At 27.8% G+C, this 24,899-nt stretch overlaps 1 protein-coding gene across 1 annotated transcript; it reads right to left on the bottom strand.

Annotated features, from left to right (window-relative positions):
- Positions 1 to 297: 297 nt before the first annotated feature.
- On the bottom strand, positions 298 to 21,980 carry LOC122503066 (serine proteinase stubble-like). Its single transcript, XM_043613488.1, has 4 exons — positions 21,890 to 21,980; positions 21,440 to 21,603; positions 1,209 to 1,421; positions 298 to 825 (listed from the first exon to the last, which is right to left on the bottom strand). Exons 1-4 carry the CDS (start codon positions 21,978 to 21,980, stop codon positions 298 to 300), a joined length of 996 nt encoding a protein of 331 aa, XP_043469423.1.
- Between the last annotated feature and the right edge of the window lie 2,919 nt (positions 21,981 to 24,899).

Raw genomic sequence — 24,899 nt, 5'->3', positions numbered from 1 at the left:
ATTCATCAATTAAGAGTAGTAACCTACTTTACCGATCAAGTGAAATACAAGAAAATAAGAAATTTCATGCATTATTTTGTTTATCTCAAGTTTTTTTCATTATTTTTTTTTCATTATTAAATAAAACTTAAATGAGAAAAAATTTATAACTGACCAAGAGCCACATTCTAAAATGAAAATTAAAAGGTTAGAAAAAAGATTACAACGATGAAAAATCATATTTTTAAACGAAAAAAAAATGAATGCAAAGAAATGAAAACAAGAAATTTTAATATCTCTAAATCATAATTAATATGCTTATTCTTTTTTCTGTTTTTTGTGTTTACTCTTCTCCTTATCACTTAAAGATTGTTTCCTCTTTCCTGTCACCGTCCTCGGTTTATTAGTTGTTCGGTAACATGGATCATTATTAGATTCTGAAGGTTGCAATGACCCTGAAGGTTTGGTTGCATCTGCAGTTTTCGATGACCCTGAAGGTTTGGTTGCATCTGCAGTTTTCGATGACCCTGAAGGTTTGGTTGCATCTGCAGTTACTGATGACCCTGAAGGTTTGGTTGCATCTGCAGTTACTGATGACCTTGATAATTTATCCCCTTCAGAAGATTGTGATGAAGAGCTTGTAGACGTGGATGAATTCGATGATTCAGATGATGTTGATGTAGGTGATGACCGATCTTGGTCAGTTTTCTTTTCTTCTTCAATATTTTTCGGTGTTGGAATGTAAATATCTTCCACGATTGAATTCGATTTCGACTCTGGAATATATGGTTCCATTGGTGCCCATCTTGAGATTCTATGTCGACTGGAGTCTGTTTCTTTCTTATCCTATTAAATAGTAAAAAAAAAATTTTTTAATATGCTTTAAGAGAAATAATTCTATAAATTAAAAAATAATTTCTTTAATATCTTAAACATTTATATTGATTTATCCTTAATTTCTTAATTAGGAATTTAAAAAAAAAATTAAACTAAAATAAAAAGAATATTAATTTACAAATATTAAATAGAACATAGAAACGGTTAAATATGTTAAATGTTTAAGATATTAAAAACAAAATTAAGAAAATTATTATTTGTTTGAGTTTTATTTAAATAATTTGTAAAAAAGCAATAATGACAAATAAAAGAATTATTTGAAATATGATATAAGAAAAATAATTTTTGATAATAAAACAAAAATTATGAATTATGAATTGAATTTTTCGTACTTGTAGAGGTTGAACTGGTTGCACTCGCTGAGGTTGAACCTGTTGCACTCGCTGAGGTTGGACTGGTTGAGGTATCACTTGCTGACGTTGCACTGGTTGATTTTGGTGAAATGGTTGTTGAAACATTTGAGTTGCTTGTGAGAACTCTCGATAAAATGGATTATGTACGAAAGGTGGAAAATTACGCAGTAAATGGTCTACAATTTGCTGCACCTGAAACAAAAAAATATATAATAAGAATATTTGGCTTATATATATAATAAACTGTATGGTTTTAAATATAATAAAGTCTAATTTAATGTAAGGAGTTTATAAAGTGAAAGGAAATTAAATAACAAATTTTAAAATAAATTATTATATAATGGAAAAAAAATTTTTTTAATATATTATTATTATTAGAAAAATACTTACATAAGAATTTATTGATATATATCTGCAAAAGCAGCATCTCCAACAATAGTTGAAATTAACATTTGGATTATTAAAGTTCTGTAAAATAGTTAAACATTACTATAAACAACAATTAAATATAATCAAATGGTGAAATAAAATATTTTATTATTTACACAAGTTGCAAATTTAAACTCTATCAAAGTACAATTCAATGAAAAATGAAAACTTACCATTGTCACATCCATTCAGCTTGACATTCAAACAGAAAAGAAGACTAAAATATTGTATAGCATGGAATAAATGATCATTACTACCAACTTTGATTTTATCACATAGAAATAAAAAATTCCCTGTGACTTTTAGTGTGAAAATTTGAAATGTTAGAACATATTTATTTTTAGTGAAAGACAGTGTAGAACCAATGTTTATGTAGATTCCATACAATATTTACCTATTATTTTCCTAGGATTAAAAACTGATAAGAATAAATAATGAAATATATTGGTATTAATACACTTTGAATAATGAGGTGGAGATTCTGTATGTATATCAGGTATCTAATTTACCCACATTGCTTGTTATCAAAATGTTTCTGTAAAACAAAAAAAAATAAGTTAGGTAAATATAAAAAACTTTTTAAGAGACTTATGAGTTATTTCCAAAAATAACAAGCAGCAGTACTTAAACTTAAACCTAGTCAGTAAAACAGAACCCAATTTAAATTGAAAAAATAAAATTTAAATTTTCCATCGAGAATCTTTAAATAATTTAGTAGAGTCATCTGTCAGAGGTAGTTAAATATAAGTGTTAATAAAGGAGTGAAATTTAAAATAACCCCACTCCAACTTACATGAAACTTTAAAAATAAAAATTTAAATATCCCACCCTAATAAAATGGCGCCGTTTAGTGATGGCAGCCTGCACTAATACTAGAATGGTAAAAGTAGAACACTAACCAACTTTCACTTAGTGGCGCGAAATTTAAAATTATCCCTTCTAACCCACTTGAAAGTTTGAAAATAAAAAATTTAAATTTCCCGCCAAGTGGGTCAGAATTTACATGTGGCGCCATCTCTCGGTGGCAGCCGGAACACAGATGTCGGTAAAACAGAACATTCCTTCTAACCCACTTGAAAATTCAAAAAATAAAAATTTTAATACCCCTCTAAGGGGGTTTAAATTGAGCGGTGGCGCCATCTAGCGGTGGCAGCCGGTACTAAAAACTCGGTCGGTAAAGTAGAACACCCCTTCTAACCCATCTGAAAGTGAGTTATTAGGAAATCTACCTTACCGACGGTCTGTAACTGGGCCAGAACCCGTGTAGCTCTACTACTGTTTTTAATTAAACATTATCATAATTAAGTGATTTACAGGTTTTAATAATTTTTTCTAATAAAAAACATAAAAATTATAAGTCATCTTGGTTATGTCAAAAAGTTTTTAGATTGAAAATTTGTTGTTAATAAATTTGTTTTCTAACATTTAACAGTGACAGGTCAATTTGTGAGGTCTTTAACACACTAAAAAAAAGGTTTTACTTTCAGCCTGTTTTCGAGGCTGAATTTAATGTGTAAACGGAGTCAGCCCCATTAAACAAGGACAAACTTATGTGAAATACATGGGCTGAATTTAAGGTGTAAACGGAGTCAGACTTTTTTTTTCCTGTGAAAATATTAAATTCATGTTTATCTCAACTTTTTTAAAAATGGATTTATCAGCTTTTGAAAATTTGCTCCTCATTTAATACTATTATATATAGTTATTTTATACATTTTTCAAATTTATTTTTATATTTTGTACAATAATAGTTAAGGTTTTAATTACAGTTATTTATTATATTTTAAGGGAAAGTAGGCATTGAAGAATTAAAAAACAAAGTATATTGAAAATTGTTTTAAAAAATTATTTAAATCAAAACTTGTAATTTTCATATAACATGACTAGTTTAATTAACAGATTACTCACATAAAAAATAATCTGTTTCAAATAACCGATTACTTGTCTATTGTCAAATAATTATATTTACTGAAATTAAATAACTTTTATTTAAATCAAAATGATATGGTATTTGCTTTAAATACTGAAATTATAGATTCAAATACAATTCATTTGTTTTGAATAAAATTATTTTAATTCAGTAAATATTTATTTTATAATAGACAAATAGTTATAGTTATTTAAATCAAATATTTTTTTTAATGCATATTCATATCCATATATATATTCATCCATATATATATGGATAAAATTAATGTCAATATGAATGTAATTTAAAAAAATTTATCAATATTATTAATTTTAAGAAAGTATTAAATACATATATATTTCAATCTAAACAAATATTTTATTTACTTCAGTTTTAATATTAAAAAGCTGATTAAATTGAAAAATAAATATATAAGAATTTGAATAATAGTAAAATATACGTGTGCAATTAAATAATTGTAAAGAAAAATTAATTTCAATGACAATTTTTTATACTTTTCATAAAAAAATTGTTGAAATTTATAATTTAGAAATATTGTGAAAAATTAATTTTTCATAAGTTTTAGTAAATAAGTTTAACTTTTTTGTAAATTTTCTACGTAAAGAAATTAATAAAAAATTTATAATCAAAATATATAATATATACATTTATATATATCATATATATATTTATATATATCAATACCAAATATGTTCGCTATATTTTTCCTGTAATCCATTTTTGAAAATACGTATGCATACAAATTCTCATCTTTCTAGGTAAAAAACTGTAAGCGCTAGGGGGGGGTACATGCCTTTTTTTGCGAAAAACGGCCAAAATTTGATGTTTTTCGCGGAAAACTCTATGAAGATTAACTCCAATCACGTTCGTTATATTTTTCGTGCAATCTACGCGTGAAAATACATAAGTGTACCAATTTTCAGCTCTCTAGATGAAAAACTGTAAGCGCTAGGGGCACATACAGGTGTCAAAAGATAGAGGTTCAAACTAAATTATCAACGGGTTTTGAGCGTAAAAAAATTATTGGTTAAGCCATGGGAATACTTTGAATTTTGCTTGGGGTGTCCAGACACCCCAGTTACTCTTTCTAGGGTTAAAAATGAAAAATTTGTTTATAACAAATGTAATTGTTTATGCTAATAAATTTTTTAAGTTTTGAAAGAATGTACATATGATATAAATATTTAAAGTTTAAAAAATGCGGAAAATGTTTACAAATACAAAAGGAACTTGAATATTGTTTATATAATTGTTAATAACAATGATAATTTTTAACTTTAAAATAATTTTTTACTAAATTAAACATAAATTTAAACTTCTCTGCAATAAAATCAATTTTTTTATGAAGAAGGTCCAACATTGTTTGCAACAATTCAAATAAATTGCACTATGCATTATTAATTGTCCGGTGGTCATAATAGACTAATTTAAATTGATTTCGATCATGTGCAATGGAAAAGTAAAAAATAAACTTGATTTTTTCGAAAAATATTGTAATTTGTTAATTTTTTGAGTAACAGGAAAAAAATAAACAACTAAGAATTCAAAAATCGACTTTGATGGATCTCTTAGTAATTTTAGACCAAGAACATCAACATAAGATAAAATTTGTAGTTTTTTGAAAATTTTGTTAAAAAATGTAGAAGTAACTTTAAAATTATCGTTATCAACTTGTATAGCATTAAAAACCGTTTCGATTGACCTATTTTTGAACCTAATCCGATCATAAATTTTGAAATTATTGATGTTTTAAAAACCAAAAATTGTTGAATATGCCATTTTCTCAACATTTTTGTTTGAAAATTTTTGTTTAACTATTAAACTATTATAACTATCTTGTAGGGTATTTAAAAATACATTGATTGACCCAATATTATTTACCTTATTTATAAAAAGTTATTTATATATTTCTACACTGCAAAAAGAAGTATCTTATTTAAGATGTTTTGGTAGTCATTTCTAAGATGTTATGGTAGTCACTTTTTAGTCATTTAAAATATCTTAATTTAAGATGTTAAAAGTATCTTCGTACACATTTTCTGTGTATTTTTGGGGCAAAAAGTTTTGAGGTTAACTATGGGCTTATATATATGTAAGACATTTTATGCATCTTAGTTTTTAGTAACTTAAATTTTTTTCGCATCTTACAATTCACAAGTATCTTATTGCTAAACATCTTATTGAGACAGAAACATCTTAATTTAAGATACTTTAAAAAACTTACAGAAGTATCTTATTTTTTTAAGATAGAAGAAATATCTAAGACGTATAAAACATCTTAAAAATCAGTAAGATACTTTAGAAAACATCTTATTTTAAGATGTAAGATACCATTTTTCCATCTTATATCTTATTTTAAGATATCAAATAAGACACTTATTTTTGCAGTGTATTATTATTATCTCTATGAGGAAGCAAAGTGTTTATAAAATGAGCACCAAAATAATTAAAAAAGTGTACAACTTGGCAGCGGTTTTTAAATCATAATATTTAATTCAATTTTATTGTATAATTTTAACTGTTTAGTCAAAACTTTTAACATTATGTTTTTCTATTGTTCATTATATTAATTGAGTACACCTAATATCTGTTCGTTTAGCAATTCGTCTAGCGATTAAGTATGCTTAATATTTGTTTATTTCTTAGATTTCAATCGTCGCAGAGGAGGAAAAAGAAAAAATATATAATGAGAAAAGAAAATAAGCTGTTAAAAAACAGGGTTGGATACCCCCGAACCAAAAAGGGTACGAATTAGATAATTAGATATACCAGATGGGATACACCTCGTTTTATCGAAATACCGTTGTCCAGCACGGAGACAAATTTGAATAGCATAGATATTACCCAGATAACAATCGTGCGTCGCATTTAAACGCATGTTTCTTGCACTAACTGCGACTTACCAGATGAGTCGGTTCATATACGCATCTTACTATCGTCTGTGACGCTGGTAATAATGCGAGTGTTGTGAACTGCATTTCGTAAGCGCCTGTGATACAAAATGATAAGCATGTTCCGTTCACAAGTGCGACTCGCTAGAAGAGTCAATCCATACGCATTTTACCATCCACAGTGCGAATGCTGTGAATGCGTGTGCAGTGAACTGCACTTAATACGCACGCAATTAATGATGCGCAACCACCCGTATCGGCAATCACACATTTTATAATGGCGACAGCATTGTTTGTGGTGTGTTATCAAAATAAGTTTTTATTGTGATTTCATTTTTTATTGTTTTTTATTGCGATATTATTGTGAGGAATTATTGTGGATTTAATTTTTAGTACTGCAGCAAAATAAGAAAGTTAAATTTAATTTGTTTAAAGTACATATATATTTTTGTTGTATTAGATATAACCTCAAAAAAATAATTTGGAAGTTTTTAACAATTTCAATTCCAAAATTGTACTGAAATATTAAATTAAAATCGTTTTTATAAATAACATTTTAATTTAAAAAAAATTACTAATGTCAATAATCTTTTCTTTTTATTTAATTCAAATAAGGCTGAAGTATAAATATAATTTATTCGCATTATACCGTCACGCATGTGCCCATCACAATATGCGACAGTTATGGATCGCATATGATGACGCATCTGAGTGGTCCAGTGAACGCGCATAGTGCGGATAAATCGGCACGCGTGCAGATGATATTAGTAGCACACAACGCGCATTTTGTTATCTGGGTTAGTTATAATGAAAGTAGCGACAATGAAGTTTTGAAGGAGATTCTTGTCTCAGCCTTCTGATCGTTCTTACAGGAGATTTGTTTTTATTTATTTTGCGCAAAAATAATTCTTAATACAGAAAATGGAAGGAAATATTATTGTACCCGACTGCACCGATAACTGCATAACAATTTATGACAGTGAGGCATCTACTGACATCTTGGACAGTAGTAGTGATGATGTTCTCGTGATAAATATTAGTAACACTAAGTTAAAATTTCTAAATAAAACTCTTTATATTTCAATTAATAGTAGTATTATTTTTTTAAGATAGGTAAGTATCACTGAAAAATAAAATCATAATTTTAAAGTAGTAACAATTCAAAATAGTTGATAAATTAAAGTAAAAACTATTTTATTTCGTAAAATTAAAATAATAAATTTAAATTATTACTTGAAAATAATTAATACCTATAAAACAAATAAAAATTTAAATTAAGGTATAGATTCTTTTAATATAATTTAGAGAGTATTCTCGTCTGAATCATCACCAACATGGCCTGAATCATCACAAAAAACATGTATATGGGTCGTTCACTTATGTTATACCTAATGTCGTTGCGGCCTATTTTTATAAAAATCTCATAATTTGTAGAAATAATGTTTGATATCTGTAGAATTTACTTATGACAATTATTTTTAAAAAAAATTTGAATTAAAGTTATAATTTTAATTTTTAAGTTGAGTTGCTCAGAAAAAAGGTTAGTTTGACAGATATAGAAAACTAATAAAAAAGCATTAAAATAATTTAGAGAATACAAATTTTTTGACTGATATTTGTTCAAAATGAGATAATTTGCTTGTATAAATAGATTATTACGTAAACATTCCCAAAATAATAGATAAAAATTATTTTTAAAACTTTCCTATGAAATGTCAAAAGTCACCACATTTCAATCACATTTTTCTAAAACGTTTATAAATATTAAAAAATGTATTACTGCTTAAGGGGGAGTGACACCTTTGAGGCTTAAACCTCTTTTAAACCTGTTTTTCATTAATTTTTTTAAGACACGGGAATAAAGTAAACAAAATTTGGTTTTGAGGGATTTATTTTTTAACTTTTTAAGTTTACAAAAATATATTTATACGTAAAAAAAGTTTAAATTTGTTGCCTATAGAGGGCGCCGAAGTTGGTCTCCTTTCTCTGCAGAGCAAATCGGTGGGCAAGATTCCGGTTAGACCGTTTAATCTAAATCAAAAATTCAAAGTTTTTCTGAATCTGAGATAGATTTAGCTTTAGAGTACGTAGGATATTTTAAAAATATTAATTTTAGTGTATTTGGCAGCTGTTTGAAGTAAAAAGTCGATTTTTAGGGCGAGAATTTGTCAAAAAATCTGTTGTTAAAAAGAAACAAAGAAACAAAAAAAAAATCCGCTAAGTACTCGAAAGCATTAGTAAATGACGATCAAAAAAAACTTTGTCCGAAGTCAATCCGATCAAAACTGTTCTAGCTAGACTGCCCACTGTTTTGAAAAACGTCATTTCGAGAAAAACGCGTTTAAAGTTTTGAAAGCACTTGAAGCGCTCTTGGACACCTTTTGCAGATTTTGATTTTTTTCACATAAAATAATTTCGAAATCATCTCTAATGATATAGTTTCTATTGATTCAGATTTAGAGTATGAATTTATATTTATGTACGAAAATGAGACCTCGTACAAAAATGCTTAAAAATAGCGAATAGTGAAGCATTTTTGTACGAGGTCTCATTTTCGTACATAAATATAAATTCACATTTTCTTTATGAAAATGGTGAACTGACGTACTCTATTTGGTAACTACGCCTTGCATAGCTGAAAAAAATGAGAAAACAACTAAGTTTCATTCAAAAGAAAATGTGCACTTCCGCATTGTGCTGTCAATGCATTCTTAGTACGCTCTGCGCTTGCGCAGAGAGCAACAGAGTCTCAGATCGCGTAAAATTCAAGTGTTTGACTATATCAACCGCACGGACGATGAAGAAGTTTTCACCCTTTCTCTTGTAATTTCAAGGAGGAAAGGGAAAAATTTCCCTTTCCACATGTTGAAGATCCAATCGCTGACATGTGACTTTTTCATCGTCAGTGCGGTTGATATACTCAAGCAGTTTATTTTTCGCGACGCCTCAAAAATGTTATTTTACTGGTCACTTTAATTAGTTATTTTACTAATTGCTTTTTATTGCTCATAGCCAAAAATGATTTTTTTGGACACTTTGAAACTCTAATTTTCCATTTTTGTAGAGGAAGTGTAAAAATGTTAATTTTTGTAAGAGAAATGGCTGTTACAAAAGTGCGATTTTTGTGTTTGGTTTGTTTACCTTTTGGTTTGTTTACTTTTTACAACTTGGACAAACCCTTAAATCAAGACTGAATAAAATAAAAGTGGCCAAAAAGAAAAAAGTTTGTCAGGTTAAATCATCAATTAGCGATGGTAAAGTGGAAAATTCACCTTGTCTCTATTGTAATGGTTATTATTTAGACTTAAATGAAGGCTGGGCTGCTTGCTCTGTCTGCGGCCAATGGGCTTTCAGCAGTTGTGCTTGTGTCGATGTCAAAAATAAAAATGCAACCTTTACTTGTAAAATTTGTCGACAGAAATAGGTTGTTTTTTTAGTACCCCATCTTACCCGCCGGTGGGGTAAGATGGGGAGATTTGGAATTTTTTCAATATTATTAATTATAAGCTTTTTTAAGAAACAGATGGCCTTTGTACGCCTTTTTTACGAAAGACTGATTCCCAAAGATGATAATTAAAAAAAAATAATAAAGTATATATTCGATAATTTTCGTTTTTTTGCTTTTTAAACCTTAAGTACCCCGTCTTGCGCCACTCTCCCCTAATGCAAATCGCTTTTTCCTTTGAAAGTCTGCCCCCTCGCGGCCAAAAGTCCCAAGCTTAGGTGGTTGGCTATATATATTGCCTAAATCTGTGAGCTTGCACACATATGTCAAATGCAATGGCTAAGCCGAAGTATAATCGGAAGCAATCGTGATCGATCGTAAAATGCAAGGAACGCGAGGAATAGAACTGAAGTAATGTAATAATAGGTCGAAAAATGATTTTTAGTCCCGAAAGTAAATCTATCGCAATGCTGAGAATAAAAAAGAGAAGGACAGCGAAATATGATCGTCCTTCCTTTATTCATTCTTACTGTTGCGATTTAAAAATTATTACATAATAATTAATATAATTAATAAATAAATTAAAAAGAATAAAAATTAATTTTTAAGAAATTTAATTAATAAATTAAAATTAATTCAAGTTTAAATAAAAATTTAATTTAATTTAATAAAATCAATTAAATTTTTTAAAAATAATAATTAGTTTAACCATACCTAAGAAAAAAAATTAATTGATTTTTGTTAAAATTGATTTTAAATAAAATTTCATTTTATTAAATTTGTATAGTTTATCTTGAATTAATTTATATACGTAAAGTTATTCATGGAAAAAAATATAATTTTTGATGACAATATTTAACTATTAACTCTACTCCGTTAAACACTAAATAATTATACGCAAATAAATATAGTTTTCAGGAAATCATTAAATTCTTCACACTTATAGATTTTTTCAATTTAAATTTCTCTTCAAATTAATTTTAGAAAATTATCTCTACACACGAAAATTTTACAAAAATTTCAATCAGTGTCTGACTTTTCGCTTTTTAATTTGTAAATTTTACTTTTTTAAATCAGAGTGGTCACAAGTTTCAGTTTATCTATTTCTCCGACATTTCTCTGAAAATTTACTGACATTAAATTTACTTTCCCTGACAAAATTCTATTTACAGGAAAACATGAATGTTTACGGAAAATGAGTAAAATTTATGAATTCTAATAATTTCTAAAAATTACAATTATAACCCTTCCTGAATTCAATTATTTTATACAATTTTAAACTAAACTTCATTTCTGAATCAATTGATTTAAATAATTTTCTAAAAGTTCTTCTAAAATTCACTTATTTGAATACAAAAACTTAATTTTTTAATAATAATTGTAACTCTCCATAGTTTTTTCTTAAGTTATTGAAAAATTAAGAAGATAACTTAAAAAATTATTATAAACAATTGTAATAATTAGTTTTTAAAAATATTTTTATGTAATTTTTCGAAAAAAGGATTTTTGTATACATAATTTAAAATATTAATTAACTTTTTTATGAATTTTAATTAAAAATTTTGAACATGATTTTTTTCTCAAGAATGTTAAAAATAATTCTGAAATGTTATTATTTTTTGTATGTAATTGAATTTTCGGAAATGTAATTGAAAATGCTAAAAATATTGAATTTTAAAAAATTAGAATCTAATTTTCATTAATTTTCATTTTTAAATTTACATCTAAAGATTTTTCATTAACATATTTTTGATATAATTCAATTCTTTTCAAAATTTGCAATGAATTCTCTTTAAATCTGAATTAGTTAAAAATAACTAATTATTAGTAAAATCGTGGATGACTTTTTGCTTCAGCAATTAGTAAAAAATAACTAATTATTAGTAGAGAATCACTAGTTAATAGTAAGTAAATAACTAAAAAAATAGTCAAATTTCACTAATTGAATTAGTTACTACAAATTTCAGTCATTTTTACATAACCTAAAATTGAATTTAACTAATAATTAGTCAATATTAACTATTTCATTAGTAAAATATTACTATTTGATTCAGTGACTGACTATTTGCTATCGAATTAGTTATTTTTAACTAATTCAAATTTAGAGAGAAAATTCTTCAAAAGTTGATTTTTAGAAATTCTAACAAAATACTTAAAAGAAATTAATTATTTTCAATAAAATTGTACAAAATTCCAATTATTCAAAAAGATTTTTATTATAAATATGTATATTTGAAAAATTTAATTATCTTAAAAAATGATTCAAAAACAATTTTTGAAAAATTTGTTTATATAGTTATTTTTTGCTTTATAAAAATCGAAATAAGTTTCACTTTTTTACTGAAAATTGTGGTATTTTGTTTCAATGTTTTGAAGAAAAGTCAAAAAATTGTCGCAATTTTAGAAAATACAGGCAAACCTCGCTACGGCGGAAACTCGCCAGATAGAAGTAGAAGGGATTATATCAGTAAGAGTTGTGACTGTGTGAGTGCCATGAAATTCAGGGCCGAAAAGTTTCGAATTGTAATTTTTATATCATGTTTTTTTATTTAAATTATTTAATTTATATTTGATTTATAATTTTGGTTTATTTTGTGATATATTTTATATATTATAAAAAATAAACATGAAAAATAATAAAATAAATAGAATAACAAATCAAAGTAATTTAAAAAAAATTATATTTAAAATTCATTGCAAAAATTAAATTATTTTTTGTATATAATAAAATTCTCCTGAGGAATTCAATTATTTTCAATACAATTTTAATAAACTTTAAAAATCAAATAATTAAAATTATCTATTAACTGACACGATTATTTTAAAAAGTTGAAAAAATTCTTTGTATAAATCAATTACTTTCAAAATTTTCAATTAAAAATATTAAAGAAACTCCATTATTTTAAAAAAGTTTAAAGATATTCTTCAAAAGAATTTAATTAAGATTTTTATAAATTTTAATTAAATTTTTCACGAGAATTCGATTATTTTCATAAATAATAAAATTCTGCGAAGGAATTCAATATTATTCTCAAATTTTTTGACAATACATTTTTTTTAATACATATTTTTAAATAAGGTTATCAACAAATTATCATAACTTCTATTTTATATTTAAAGATCATATGATTTAAAATGGTTGATACATCCCTGAACGTTCACTCACTAATAGCATTTTAACGAACCTCTCTACGGCGGAATCGTCTAATTGCTTTCCGCCGTAGCGAGGTTTGCCTGTAGGTTGAAAAAAGTCTCAATTTTCTTACTTTCCATGACAAAAAATTTTTTTTCTGAAATTTCCCTGACTTTACTGTAATTTAATTAGTAAAATTCTAATTTAATTTTAATTTGACTTATAAATAGTAATTTTTACTAATTTATTAGTAAAATGTACTAATTCAAAAGCAAAAAGTTAGTCACTGATTGAAATTAGTAAATATTTTTACTAATTCGTATAATTAGTTAATTTTTGTTCGATTTTGATTTTTCCTGTATTTTAAATAGAATTTTGACTTCTTGACAATTATTTGTGAATATTTTCAATTGTAAACTTTTATTTAAAACATCAACATAACGTAAATTTCAATTATTGTCAGAAATGGAAAAAGTCAAAATTTTTTTTATATTTGATTTTTTGTATGAAAATTGGAAATGATTCCAATAGTTAGAAAGTGAATTAAGAAAAATTCCTAAATGTTTTCAATATTATCAAAGATTGGTAGACATCGCAAAAACCAGAATTTTTTTCTCAATTTTGGAAATTTAATACTTTTTCCAGTACTGTTGATAAAATTCCCAAATTTATCCTTATTTATACAATTGAAAGAGTTTATATCTATTAGTATAAAAATACTGATAAATGTTGATAATTATAATTATTGACGACACAATATTTATTTACCAATTTTAATTCCTCTTTTTTTAAGGAGAATTTTTCCTATAAATATTTAATCAAATATATGTCAAAATAAAGATGAGCCTTAATTAAAATGTTTTACGCTCAAATTCCTAAAATAATTTATATATTTCACTTAAAAAAAGTGTATAAATATGTACTGTAAACAGTCTTTCGGGAATTAATTCTTCTGAAATTTTGTCTATCATAATTTGTATAGTTTTGAAGCTAGAAATTTTAAATAGGCTAAAATGCCGTATGTAAACTGGAAATTAATTGTTATCTATCATATTAAACTATTGCAAATTTTGGTGTAAATGCAAAATTTTATCAGCATAAAAACCACAAATAACTTTGCATAAACGATGTGTACAAATGTCAAAACATTGTCATAACCTCTTTTCAGTTCTATTCCTTGCGTTCGCGTTCCTTGCATTTTACGAGCGATCACGAGTGCTTCCGATTATACTTCGGATTAGCCATTGCATATTACATATGTGTGCAAGCCTACCGATTTAGGCAATATGTATAGCCAACCACCTAAGCTTCGGACTTTTGGCCGCGAGGGGGCAGACTTTCAAAGGAAAGAGCGATTTGCATTACGTGCGTACTCTCAGTTTCTCTCTGCACTGACCCATACGTTTGTGTCATCGCCGTGAAATCAGAAATTGGGACGATCATTCACTAACCGTCAAGTCTGGGGTGTGGTGATAATAAAATATTATCTAAAATAATAATATCTTATTTTCTCTTTCATATTTTTTTATTAGATGTGAATATCCTACAAGTAAAATGTGTATGTGTGTATGCATGTTGTAAGTGAGAAGGGGTAAGAGAAAGTAGGAACATTTTTAGAAATATCTTTCGGGTTTTTTATTAGTTTTTATTCAGTTGCTCTTTTTAATTTTTTTTATTTTCAGTATTTAACATTTTTAGAAATTTTTTTTTGCAGGTTTTTATAACTTTTAAAATAATATTTTTTCAAGCTTCTTACCAGAAATTTAGATAAAAGAAAAATGGAAAAGATACACTTTTACACATATTTTGATGACGATGATGTTAGTAACGATGGAGCCGAAAGAATTATAATTTTAATTGTTGACAGCGAGGATGAATTTAACAGTGAAGATAATGAATAGGGGAGAGGTACGCACGTTGAGACGGGTTCTGTTTTTCAGTTATAATTTTTAAAAAACAAAATTTAGCGAAAAATTCGAAATGTTTTCTTCAAAGTATTGTCCAGGGCTACAACATTGCCAAAGAAAATTATTTTTTGGACAAAATTGAAAAATTTATAGCTGATTTTTTAAACATGTTATTTTTGACCAAAAAAAGTGGTACGCACGTTGAGACACCTATAGTAATTTATTTTAAATTGAAACAAAATGAATAATTACGTCAGATTCTAATTGTTTGTTGTTTATTTACTTATTTTGATGGTCTTAGCTCAAAGAACATTTGCAGCACGAGCCGAAGGCGATTGCTGCAAATCACACGAGTATAATCAACTTTATGCACGAGTGTCATACAACATTTTTTGCAACACTCACCTGCACCCTCCCCCTTTATACAAATATTTAAATAAATAAACCAAAAAAATATAAATGTATACATACATAGCGTATATATTTTCCCAACGCCTGGAATGAAACTGTTACTTTCGAGATTAAAGTATGAGGAAAGATAAGTTTAATAGTATTAAACTGATACTATACTATACTACACTACACTACACTACACTACACTACACTACACTACACTACACTACACTACACTACACTACACTACACTACACTACACTACACTACACTACACTACACTACACTACACTACACTACACTACACTACACTACACTACACTACACTACACTACACTATACTATACTATACTATACTATACTATACTATACTATACTATACTATACTATACTATACTATACTATACTATACTATACTATACTATACTATACTATAGTATACTATACTATACTATACTATACTATACTATACTATACTATACTATACTATACTACACTATAGTCTAGTATAGTACCGGACAGAAGTAATATACAGTAATATACAGTACAGTACAGTATAAATCACTCTCGTTCACCACTAGTTATACAATATACAAATGTATACATAGCTACATAGTCATTAAAAAGACCCAACAGTGCGTAAAAATAACTTTTACACACTGTTCCAAAAAGTGACACTTTACACACAGTTTTCCGTGTGTACGTAAAATTCAATTTTAGAGGTTAGTGTTGCAAAAAATTTTATTTTGCACAAAAATAATTAATCGAAATTTTTATATTCGCATTTTTTACAGGTGAAGAACATGTAAAACGCTTAAAAATTGTGGATTCAAAATGTGTCTCAACGTGCGTACCTCTCCCTTATAATAGTAAAGATAATGAATATAATAGTGAAGATGATGAATATGATAGTGAAGGCTCAACTATCTCTGATAACGATGATTAAAATTATGACGATGATATTATTGTCAGTCAGATCATTGTCATTACACAGGTAAATGATACAATAATAATATGTCAATAATAAAGATTTTTTTGAATCATTCTTTCTTCTTTTCAGGCATTTTAGTTATTGCAAATCCTTCTCGAATTACCAACAAGAGTTTCTCTGTTACTGCACTTTTATTTTCATCTTTTCTTTTATTTTTATTTTCAGGATTTTTTTACAGGTTTCCTTTCCGATTTCAAATTTTACAAATATTCTATGTAAATTTTGACCCGGATCACTTGACGTGGAATGACACATATGAGGCATTATTCCTGAACTGCCCCAAAAATAAAAAAAAGTTCTTGGATTTCCTTTATACTTTGGAAATATGTTACCCTAGTAGGTACAAGTTACTACACCAATTTACAGGTCCAACCCCCCACCCCTATCAAAAGGGTGGGGGGTTGAAATTTCAACTTAAACTCGAACATGCGATTTTTAAACATTTGTAGTATCTACTTAAATTATTCGATTAAAAAAAGTAAGTAGTGTTTTAGAAAGGTTTTTTTGTGTACTTATAAAATATTTTATTTATTTAATAAAAAAAAATTTTTTAAATAAAGTTTTTTGCAATTTTGTGCAAGTTCAACAGTTTTTATTTTCTTTTTAATAATCTCAAATGAAAGCTTTGGATTTCCCCTAAAAGAAGATATAAGTCTAAAAATGGTCCGAAAAAATTTGACAAAGATATAGTGTAAGAAGTAAAATTTGTCCGTCTAGAAACTACAAATTTTATCGGATGTTGATGTTCTTGATTTAAAATTACTAAGAGATCCATCAAAGTCGATTTTTGAATTGTTTATTTTTTTCTTGTTACACAAAAATTTGACAAATTACAATATTTTTAGAAAAAATCATGTTTATTTATTTATTTTTCCATTGCACATGATCGAAATCAATTTAAGTTTGTCTAGTATGACCACCGGACAATTAATAAAGCATAATACAATTTATTTAAATTGTTGCAAACAATGTTAATTAACAAATAGATTACTTCGGACCTTCTTCATAAAAAAGTTGGTTTTTTGCAGACTAGTTTGAATTTATGTCTAATTTACTGAAAAATTATTTTAAAGTTAAAAATTATCATTAATATTAACAATTATATAAACAATAGTCAACTTCCTTTTGTATTTGTAAACATTTTCGTCATTTTTTAAACTTTTAATATTTATATCATATGTACATTCTTTCAAAAACTTAAAAAATTTATTAGCTTAAACAATTACATTTGTTAAAAACAAATTTTTCATTTTTAAACAAATAAGTAGCTTTTTTCATCAAACAAAATTTTTTCCTTTTTTATATTTACCATCATAAACAAGTTGTAAGTCCAGATGTTCATTACATGAACATTTTGCTTCCTCTTTACGATCAGCAGAAAAAATTTGCTTCCTCGTGGAGGAAGAATCTAAATCTAAATAAACAAAAACAATTTTTAGTAAAAAAGTAAATTTTTTAAATTTGATTGTAATTAATTCTATAATTTTAAATACAATATATACTTTATATATACCAATCGATCCGTCTTGGTTTAAAGAATAAGATTTTAGAAATAAATCAGTAAGATTTTCTTATACGGCAACATAATTTTGCGGAAAGAACTGATTTTTTGATAAAAATTGCGAATTTTTAGCTTTAATTGTGATTAACTCTGTAAATTCTCATACAATTTATACTTTTTATATACCAATCGATTCGTCTTGATGCAAAGAAAAAGATTTTATTATATATTAACTTCAATAACCAACTTAAAAAAAAAATTTTGAAAAAAAATTTTTTTTAGAAAAAAGTAAAAAAAAATTTTTTTCTGAGAATTTTTTAAAGTCTGTCAATCCATTTCGAGATATTTTTATGATAAATATATCTGGTAAATTTTGGCCACATTCGTTAAAACCTCTTCGAGTTATCGTGTTCACAAAAATCGGGATCCACACACACACACACACATACACACATCCATACATACATCCGGACAATTGTTCAGGGTCTTATATAACATAGTCCTATATAACTTTGTTCTTTTTCCACAGACAAAATATATTTATTTATATGCATTTAAATGTAAACTGTTTTAACTGAATAATGGTTTACATAATTAAAAATATAAATATTTCTTAACTTATAATCTTTATTGAAATTATATGAATTATTTAATGTATTCCTATTTCATTAAGGAGTTCTTTTTTATGATAGTAAATATAAAAAGGAAAAAATTTCAATTAATAAAGAAAGCTACTTATTTGTTTAAAAATAAAAAATTTGTTTATAACAAATGTAATTGTTTAAGCTAATAAATTTTTTAAGTTTTTGAAAGAATGTACATATGATATAAATATTTAAAGTTTAAAAATGACGAAAATGTTTACAAATACAAAAGGAAGTTGATTATTGTTTATATAATTGTTAATATTAATGATAATTTTTAACTTTAAATTAATTGTTTACTAAATTAGATATAAATTCGAACTTGTCTGCAAAAAACCAATTTTTTATGAAGAAGGTCCGAAGTAATCTATTTGTTAATTAACATTGTTTGCAACAATTTAAATAAATTGTATTATGCTTTATTAATTGTCCGGTGGTCATACTACACTAATTTAAATTGATTTTGATTATGTTCAATGGAAAAATAAAAAAATAAACATGATTTTTTCTAAAAATATTGTAATTTGTCAAATTTTTGAGTAACAAGAAAAAAATAAACAATTAAAAATTCAAAAATCGACTTTGATGGATATCTTAGTAATTTTAAATCAAGAACATCAACATAAGATAAAATTTGTAGTTTCTGGACAATTTTCAATAGTAAGTTGAAAAAAATCCCACTGTTCATCGCGCTGGAGTGCACGAGCGGAGGGACAAATTTTACTATCTTTGACAAATTTTTTCGGCCCATTTTCAGACTTATATCTTCTTTTTGGGGAAATCCTAAGCTTTCATTTGCGATTATTAAAAAGAAAATAAAAACTGTCAAACTTGCACAAAATTGCAAAAAACTATTTATTTTTAAAAATTTTTGCAAAAAAATTTTTTTTATTAAATAAATAAAATATTTTAAAAGTACACAAAAAAACCTTTCTAAAACACTACTTACTTTTTTTAATCGAATTATTTAAGTAGAAACTACAAATGTTTAAAGATCGCATGCTCGAGTTTCAGTTGAAATTTCAACCCCCCACCCTTTTGATAGGGGTGGGAGGTTGGACCTGTAAATTGGTGTAGTAACTTGTACCTACTAGGGTAACATATTTTCAAAGTATAAACGAAATCCAAGAACTTTTTTTTATTTTTGGGGCAGTTCAGGATTTTGCTTCATATATATGTGGACGTCCACATGGAAAAAGTGTTTGATTTTATTAGTTTTATAAAAAAAGAAAAGGGCGAATTTTGTCGGTCCTTGGCAAAAATTGGAAATTTCTGTTATTTCCTATATTTTCTTGCAATATATTTTTTATCCCACATGCACAAAAACGGCGCTTTTTGATAGCAGTCGACAGGGAGGAAAGTCATTCATTTCTTCGATCGTATGAAGATGGCGGCCGTGTTCTCCCAAGGGCAAGAAAATTAGCTGTTCACATGCATTTTTCTTGCCCAAGGGAGAAGACGGCCGCCATTTTCATACAAATCGAACAAGTGAATGACTTTTACTCCCTGTCGTCTGCTAACTGAAATCGCCGCTTTTGTGCATTGGGAATAAAAAATATCGTAAGTAACACGAGAATAAAGGCAGCCAATTTCTTTACGATGATTTTTGTGACACTCGTTCCGGTCTCGGGGCGCCTACGGCGCCCTCGACCTCCACTCGTGTCACAAAAATCACCGTAAAGAAATGGCTGCCTTTCTCCTCTTGTTGCTTAATATACTATTCTTTTGTCTTCTTCAAAAGACACAATAAAATTGTAGCTAATCATTAACCTTGGTAAAATATGGTTCATTAATTAAAAAACGTCCTTTTTATAAAAGGGAACATTTTGTCAAATTTCCATATTTTTAAAATAGAGGGGGAGGATTTAAAACTTATTGGTTTTTTATCTTTAACCCCTTGACTGTGGATGACGTGTATACACGTCTTGGCCCAAACAAGAAAACATCTTAAAGTATATTCGCCAAAATTCTTACTCGGGGGATTCTGAAGTCAGATTTTCAAAATACATCATTTTTAATAATCGTCTGCCATATTGGATTCTCTTTGTTCAATTTTAAAAACCTAACATCGGATTAGCAATCAGCGACACAAAAAATTCCAGATTAACAATTTTCAGGTCAATCTAATGAATTTTTAAAAATTAGTTGCTATATTAGATCTGCCATTTTAAATTTTGAAAAACTAATAACAGATTCGTAATCAGCGACCACAGAAACCCTCGAGTAACAAATTTTAAGCGAATCCAATAAATTTTTCAAAATCATGACCGCCATATTGGATCCGCCATTTTGAATTTTAAAAAAATAACACCGGAGTCGTAATCAGCGACCCCAAAAACACTCCGAGTAACAAATTTTAAGCGTATCCAATGAATTTTTCAAAACCGTGACCGCCATTTTGGATCCGCCATGTTGAATTTTAAAAAAACTAATGTCAGATTCGTAATCAGCGACCACGAAAACCCCCGAGTAATGAATTTTAAGCAAATCCAATGAATTTTTCAAAATCGTGTCTGCCATATTGGATCCGCTATTTTGAATTTTTAAAAACTAACACCGGAATAGTAATCAGCGACCCGAAAAACTCCTTAGTACCTAGTTTTATAAAAATTTATTGACAAGAAGGTCTTACACCTTTATAATGAAAAAGCAATAGGTTTCAAATTCTTCTCCCCCATATTTAAAAAAAAATTTGAGGCATTTGGCAAAAGACGGTCGGATTTTTCGAATAAATATTTTTTTCTCTCAACCAAAATTTTTGTAAATTTTCAATGTCTTCGGCTTTAAAAAGTTTTACAAATCCGAATTCAGGATTCTAATTTATAACTTATCTCGACAAGATTTTCTTTATCAGTAAGAAAGTGATTATATAAGAGCAGCTGTTTTACAGGTGTTGGAGAGAATTGTTTAAAAAAAACCACTCCAATCGTAAAAGGAAATTTTTACTTCACCTGTTTCCATTCCAACCGATACTGCAGTTATTGTGTCACTGACTTGACAAGCCTTGGCAGCAACTGATACAATATTATCCGAATTACTTGAATCAGAATTTCGAAAACTTTTTTTGTACAGGCCGAAGTACAAATCTGGAGCAAATTTCGTGTGTCCAACTGGTAGGAAAGAAAGTTGAAACGAATTGTCAAGACCATTTGCTATTCGCCATGCAGCATATTGAAGCAAATAATTATTTTTATTTTGACCGCAACAATTATCATCATGGCATATAACATCAGTTTCACCAATTCCATAATTTTTAAAAAAGTGATGAAGCAAAGAAATCACTACATTGCTTTCTTTTCCCGTGTTGCATGATTCGGGTATTACATATAAAACGAATTGTTTTAACGGTTCTGTTGCTATACCAAAAAAGCTACTTTATAGCCAGCTAGAAAATACAATGCTCCAACTTGCTGTGAACTATAAGGCAAATTGATTTGCTGGCCAAAGTCAAAAGAATAATGTATTCGACAGTAGGAACGTGGCTCATGTTGATCAAGACGAATACCAAAACAGACATGGTTGAAGTGGCTTATTTTACTTTTTTCTCTTTTCTTCTTCGCTTAATCCCTGCATTTTCTTAACGATATCGTTTGTTTTTGGCAAACGTTGCATAAATTTGTCCTTAGTTTTTGAATCACTATTTTGGCACAAAATTCATTTCAAAGATCGTACCAAATTGTTTTTCCTACAATTTCAACATCTGTTTTCTCGGCAGCTTTTTTGTATAAATCGTAGATGTACGATTCATTCATGCTGCAGGGTAAAATATTAAGATCTGTATTTGGGGTATTTAGCCTATAATTGGGCAATAGAACTGGTAAAATCAGTGAATTTTAAGCAGATTTTTTTTATAAAAGTCACTACTTTAAGTCGACATTTAACTAAAGAGCATTTTGAACTGAAGTTGGTGTTCTGGTGACTCCATTGTTCCACACCATTTGCCAGAAAATAATTCTTAACATTCCTTAGTTAAGCAATTCTTAACATTCCAGAACCAAATACAAATATGAAAAATTTTCGACAGACAGTAACGCCACGGAAGCTAAATTGTGTATAAATTGCTTTACGGTCTTTTGTAAAATGGCCTTTTTGCATTGTGTATTCGTCAACTGTACATAATGTATTTAAAGCTCCTTGTAATAAAATGTGTTGATGGTTTACATGTTGATCGCAATATAGATCGAAATCTTTGCAGCTAATCTACTGCTCATTATGTCTTTCATTTTAAAATTCTTTATACAATTTAAGGGGGGCGCCTACTTTAGAAGGTAAAAAACTGCGTACATTTCAGGAATTTTTTTCTCAAACACATTTAAATAAATCGATGCGAGATTTAGTGTATATTTTTTGATATATTTAAACCTTTGAAATATAATTTTTTCATTAAATGAAAATAGAATTTAATAATAAAATAAACGCCATATATATAACGCCTCGCTGCTGAAATTTTCCCATTGCGTACAACCTAGGGTCCACAATTCTTATCTAAAACAAAACAAACAATTTTTTCTTTAAATATACATTATTGCCTTCTGTATGAATTAAAAGATTTCAGTAGAAAGTAAAAACTGAAATTTTTACATGACTTTAAAAAAAATGTAATTTTTGCCAAAAAAAATCTCATTTTTTCTTTAAAAGAAAGCATTAAATTTAATTCTATCAAAAACAAATTTAATTCATACAGAAGAGACACTCTTTATTTTCAAAACAAGCCCAAATAGACCTTAATCGGTTGATTAGATTTTTGTCTATCGTGTACGCAAACTACAAAAACAGTGTTTTGAGAAAAACGCGTTTAAAGATTGAAAAACATATAAATGCTGTTTTGCGGCCTCGATGAACGACTATTTTTTTATGTGTAGCTCTTGGATAAGAAGACATTTTACTGATAAATGGTAATTTTAATGGTAGGTTTAATAGTAGATAAGCGCGACAAATTATGAAAAGTATTAGAGACCGCGAGTGGAATCGCGCGCCAGGCCACGCGCTTTATTGCGTTCTACAAGCTGTAACTCGAAAAATACTTTTTCTCCCACATGCACAAAAATGGCGCTTTTAGATAGCTGACGACAGGAAGTAAAGTCACACATTTGTTCGACTATATGAAAATGGCGTCCATTTTCTCCCAAGAGGCAAACATGAGGCAAACAGCTGATCCCATGCGTTATTTTTGCCTATGGGAGAAAACAGCCGCCATTTTCATATAAGTCGAACAAGTGAATGACTTTTACTCCCTGTCGTCTGCTATCTGAAATCGACACTTTTGTGCATTAGGAATAAAAAATATCGTAAGTAACACGGGAATAAAGGCAGCCAATTTGTTTACGATGATTTTTGTGTCACTCGTTCCGGTCTCGGGGCGCCTACGGCGCTCTCGACCTCCACTCGTGTCACAAAAATTACCGTAAACAAATGGCTGCCTTTATACCCTTGTTGCTTAATATACTATTGTATTTTGACGTAATATTTTAAGAGCATATTCTCTTATAGTTGTACTTTCAGTTAAGACAACTTTTAAAAAATCGATTTTTTTGACCCGATAAAGTAGGCACCCCCCTTAAGCCATAGCCAAATCCCTTTTCCAAAAACTTTTTCTGATTTTCTTCGAAGTAGTAGAGCTACACGGGTTCTGACCCAGTTACCGACGGTCGGTAAGGTAGATTTCTTAATAGATCACTTTCAGGTGGGTTAGAAGGAGCATTCTACTTTACCGACCGAGTTTTAGTACCGGCCGCCACCGCTCAATTCAATGTGGGGAATGCTTAATATTCTTCTCTCCCCACTTCGTATAGGGGCTGATCGGTGATAGCAACCGTTGCTAAGGAGATTGAAAGATAGTTCAGTGTGCGTTAAGATCGAGAGATTTATACACGTGTTATCGATATAATTTAATTTATGATAAATAAATAAGTTATTAACTAAATTTGGTGAACAATTATTTTATTACTATAATTAGTGAATCCTATGGTTTGGAGAACCATAATATATATTTTCAATTCAAACAAATCTCCACATTGGTGACCCCTTCTTCAAGGAACACATTTTTTTCCAAATCGATGGAAATTTTTACCATCGTAATTTTATGCCAAAAATACTTTTCGGCTTTTTCGTTCACCAGTGATTTTTCGTTGCGTTTTTTCGCATATTTTCAGACTGATATATATTTCAAGTCTTGAAATTATTGTTAAAGTCACATTAAATAGTGAAGCACGTGTCTCCATACAAAAGTTTTATAATTCAAACTTTGTTTTAAAACATATATCTCGATCAAATATAAAACATAATTGAATGTTTTTATATTTTCCCTGTGAATATAAATTATTTTCACTGTTCATCATTTCAACAATCTGGATTTCCATTTTTGGAGTACAATTCCTGTTCTTAAGAGCGACATTTTTTTTCTTTG

The sequence above is a fragment of the Leptopilina heterotoma genome, unplaced genomic scaffold (assembly GCF_015476425.1).
Source record: "Leptopilina heterotoma isolate Lh14 unplaced genomic scaffold, ASM1547642v1 Lhet_242, whole genome shotgun sequence".
Taxonomy (NCBI): domain Eukaryota; kingdom Metazoa; phylum Arthropoda; class Insecta; order Hymenoptera; family Figitidae; genus Leptopilina; species Leptopilina heterotoma.
The sequence above is the reverse complement of the archived record's forward strand: the minus strand, read 5'-3'. Positions and strand labels throughout refer to the sequence as shown.

What these genes read in the sequence shown, in the direction of transcription:
- LOC122503066 (XM_043613488.1), bottom strand. Translation starts at nt 21,980, where the DNA reads ATGAGCCACGTTCCTACTGTCGAATACATTATTCTTTTGACTTTGGCC. An exon ending in TTGGAATGGAAACAGGTGAA is followed by an intron (nt 1,422 to 21,439) that starts GTAAAAATTTCC and finishes TTTTTGTTTCAG; the next exon opens with GTGCAGCAAATTGTAGACCA. An exon ending in AACCAGTTCAACCTCTACAA is followed by an intron (nt 826 to 1,208) that starts GTACGAAAAATT and finishes ACTATTTAATAG; the next exon opens with GATAAGAAAGAAACAGACTC.